We start from the raw sequence: 3940 nt of genomic DNA, 5'->3' as shown, positions 1-3940 counted from the left end.
CCCTGCCCCCCATCGTCACCCCACACCGAGGGGAGGAAGTGGCTGGCTTTTAAACGTTGCCAGGAATGGCATTCGTTTTTCTGATAAACGATCAAGTCTGGCGCAAATGTTTTTCTTTTAGGTTTTGTTTATTCTTGTTTTTTTTTCTTTTTAACAAGGACATATCACGCGAAATTATTTATGCCGGTAAATATTACTCTTTGAAAAATACTTTTCCTCGACGTTTTCTCAAAATATTTATTTATAGTTGTATTTTGAAGTTCATAACATTTCATCGTTTAAAAACATTAGTTGGCTTCATTGCAATACCATTTCGAATAAGCAGAGAGAGAGAGAGAGAGAGAGAGAGAGAGAGAGAGAGAGAGAGAGAGAGAGAGAGAGAGAGAGAGAGAGAGAGAGAGAGAGAGATCGTAAATTGCCATTCATTCATTCATGACTTTACAACTCTGCGTCAAACTTCACATTTTTCCACTTCGTAATTGACCATTAAATCTTTATTTACAAAACAAAGTCTCTGTTCCCCCTAACCTCTCTCTCTCTCTCTCTCTCTCTCTCTCTCTCTCTCTCTCTCTCCCCTCGTCCTCCATAACCTTGGCAGTTACGACACCATATGATTCTTGAATAAGGCATTAATTTCTCTCTCTCTCTCTCTCTCTCTCTCTCTCTCTCTCTCTCTCTCTCTCTCTCTCTCTCTCTCTCTGTCAAGTTGACTGAAATTTTAAAATGAGGAGAGATACAAAAAATGTATACGGAAAAGATAAAAAAAATATTACATTACGGAGAATGACACAAATGAATTATGGCATGGGCTTAGGATAGACTAAAGAATAATTTGACTTAGGGAAAATGAAAAACGGTATACTGTTTCTCGTTAATCATCAGTCAATAAAAATAATGTGACTTAAGTAAAATGAAAGCCAGTAAATACCAATGGATTTCTCTCTCTCTCTCTCTCTCTCTCTCTCTCTCTCTCTCTCTCTCTCTCTCTCGTTAATCATCAGTGAATAAAAATAATGTGACTTAAGTAAAACGAAAGCCAGTAAATACCATTGGATTTCTCTCTCTCTCTCTCTCTCTCTCTCTCTCTCTCTCTCTCTCTCTCTCTCTCTCTCTCTCTCTCTCTCTCTCTCTCTCTCCCGTTAATCATCAGTCAATAAAAATAATGTGACTTAAGGAAAATGAAAGCCAGTAAATACCATCGGATTTCTCTCTCTCTCTCTCTCTCTCTCTCTCTCTCTCTCTCTCTCTCTCTCTCTCTCTCTCTCTCTCTCTCTCTCTCTTTCGTTAATCATCAGTCAATAAAAACAATGTGACTTAAGGAAAGTGAAAGCCAGTAAATACCAATGGATTTCTCTCTCTCTCTCTCTCTCTCTCTCTCTCTCTCTCTCTCTCTCTCTCTCTCTCTCTCTCTCTCTCTCTCGTTAATCATCAGTCAATAAAAATAATGTGACTTAAGGAAAGTGAAAGCCAGTAAATACCATTGGATTTCTCTCTCTCTCTCTCTCTCTCTCTCTCTCTCTCTCTCTCTCTCTCTCTCTCTCTCTCTCTTGATAATCATCAGTCAATAAAAATAACGTGACTTAGGGGGAAATGAAAACCAGTAAATACCATTGGATTTCTCTCTCTCTCTCTCTCTCTCTCTCTCTCTCTCTCTCTCTCTCTCTCTCTCTCTCTCTCTCTCTCGTCAATCATCAGTCAATAAACTAGAACAAACATTTCCATGCAGGAGTATCAGGTAACCATTCTTTCTTCCATCCGCGTGAATAATGCAAAAAGATTCATTATTCACGGGATGAATGAACACGCTGCCATCCCATAACACCAACTTTAATCATTTGGCATTTAATTCCTCTCCGGCATTTTGATGTAAGGGATTTTAACTGAACTGTTAAATTATTGACGTGGCAAACGATTCTGAGTTAGAATCTGTCCCTCGGAATTACTTGGCTGTTTTATGACCTCGGTTTAGCATTCGGGATCATCTAGAAATTGACCTCTCTGTCTGTATGTCTGTTCCTCTGTGCATCCGTCCATCAGGTAAGGTCGAATCTCAATACCTTGGCCATGAGCTTTGCACTATACGAGATGAAGTCCCCACTATAGAAGCTATGTGCAGATTAAAGGTCAGGCAAATGTCAAGGTCTTCCTTAAAGGTAAAAGGTCTGATAGTAATTTTCCTCTGCTTGGGCATTAACTTTCACAAACCAAGTCTTCCTTAAAGGTCAAAGGAAGGTCAAATAGGACTTCGCCTGGGCTGGGCATTAACCTTCACAGACAAAGTCTTCCTTACAGCTCAAAGGAAGGTCATGTGGGAATTTGCCTCTGCCTGGGCATTAACCTTCACAAACAAGGTCTTTCGCATAGGTCAAAGGAACGTCAAATACGAATTTGCCTCTGACTGTGCATTAACCTTCACAAACAAGGTCTTCTTTACAGGTCAAAGGAAGGTCAAACAGGAAGTTGCCTCTGCCTGGCATTAACCTTCATAAACAAGGTCTTCCTTACAGGTCAAAGGAAGATCAAATAGGAATTGTGCGTCTGCCTGGGCATTAGCCTTCACAGACAAGATCTTCCTTATAGGTCAAAGGAAGGCCAAGTAGGAATTTGCCCATGCTTGGGCATTAGTCTTCACAAACAAGGTCTTCCTTACAGGTCGGAGGAAGGTCAAAGAGGACTTTGCGTCTGCCTGGGCATTAGCCTGCACAAACAAGGCCTTACTTAAAGGTCAAAGGTCAAATAGGAATTTGCCTCTGCCTGGGCATTAGTCTTCACAAACAAGGTCTTCCTTACTGGTCAAAGGAAGGTCAAATAGGAATTTACCTCTACCAGGGCATTAGCCTTCACAAACAAGGTCTTCGTTACAGGTCATAGGGGGTCAAATAGGAATTTGCCTCTGCCTGGGCACTAACTTTTACAAACAAGGTCTTACTTAAAGGTCAAAGGTCAAATGATTTCCCTTCCTGAAGCTTTGTGCCGCACAAGAAAATTTTGTCTCACTTTTGAAGGCAACTGAGACGAGCGAGTTTGGTCATATCTAGCTCGGGTATTGGAGAGGTGAAGTGACTCCTTTTGATTTGATTCAGTTGATCTGATTTTGGAACGGATTCTCATTCAGGCGATTCTCAGTCAGCAGATGAATACAGTTCAGTTGGGCGTGACTCAGCAGCTGATTTGATTCAGCTGATTCTGATTCAGGAACTGTTATGATTTCTGATCTGTATCTTATTCTTATTAAACTGATTCTGATTCAACGACTGATTCTGGTATAACAGCTTTTTCTAAATACACTGATTCTGGCTCATCAACTGATTCTGGTTTAACAACTGATTTTGATCTAACAACTTTTTCTAAATACACGGTTTCTGACTCAGCATCTGAATCTGATTCAGCAGCTGATTCTGATGTAACGATTTTTTCAAATAACACTGATTCTGGTTTAGAAGCTGAATCTGATTCAACAGCTGATTCTGATATAACAGCTTTTACTGATTGCGCTGATTCTGGCACAGCAACTGATTCTGATTCAACAGCTGATTCAGATATAACAACGTTTTCTAATGACACTTATTCTGACCCAGCAACTGATTCTGATTCAACAGATGATTCTGATATGACAACTTTTTCTAAATATACACTGATTCTGATTCAGCAACTGAATCTGATTCAGTAGGTGATTCTGATATAACAACTTTGTAGAATGACACTGATTCTGGTCTAGGAACTGATTTTGATCCAGCAGCTGATTCTGATATGACAACTTTTTCTAATAACACTGATTCTGACCCAGCAACTAAATCTGATTCAGCAGCTGATTCTGATATAAAAACTTTTTCTAATAACATTTATTCTGGTTTAGCAGCTGATGATGTTTAAGCAGATGATTTTTATTCAGTTGATAGTGATTCACTTCTTCTAATTGATTTGACTCTGATTCATCGGC

General features: G+C 39.6%; 1 protein-coding gene across 1 annotated transcript; it reads left to right on the top strand.

Moving 5' to 3' along the window:
- Positions 1-2006: 2006 nt before the first annotated feature.
- Positions 2007-3670, top strand: LOC136841987 (clumping factor A-like). The gene is made up of 2 exons (XM_067109391.1): positions 2007-2037; positions 3273-3670. The coding sequence occupies exons 1-2, from the start codon at positions 2007-2009 to the stop codon at positions 3668-3670; spliced, it is 429 nt and encodes a 142-aa protein (XP_066965492.1).
- Positions 3671-3940: the final 270 nt, after the last annotated feature.

Source organism: Macrobrachium rosenbergii, chromosome 9 (genome assembly GCF_040412425.1).
Source record: "Macrobrachium rosenbergii isolate ZJJX-2024 chromosome 9, ASM4041242v1, whole genome shotgun sequence".
Lineage (NCBI taxonomy): Eukaryota > Metazoa > Arthropoda > Malacostraca > Decapoda > Palaemonidae > Macrobrachium > Macrobrachium rosenbergii.
The sequence above is the reverse complement of the archived record's forward strand: the minus strand, read 5'-3'. Positions and strand labels throughout refer to the sequence as shown.

Coding starts and splice junctions, on each gene's coding strand:
- LOC136841987 (XM_067109391.1), top strand. CDS start 2,007: ATGTCTGTTCCTCTGTGCATCCGTCCATCAG. Junction 2,038..3,272: donor TCTGTGCATCCGTCCATCAG/GTAAGGTCGAAT, acceptor CTGGTATAACAG/CTTTTTCTAAATACACTGAT.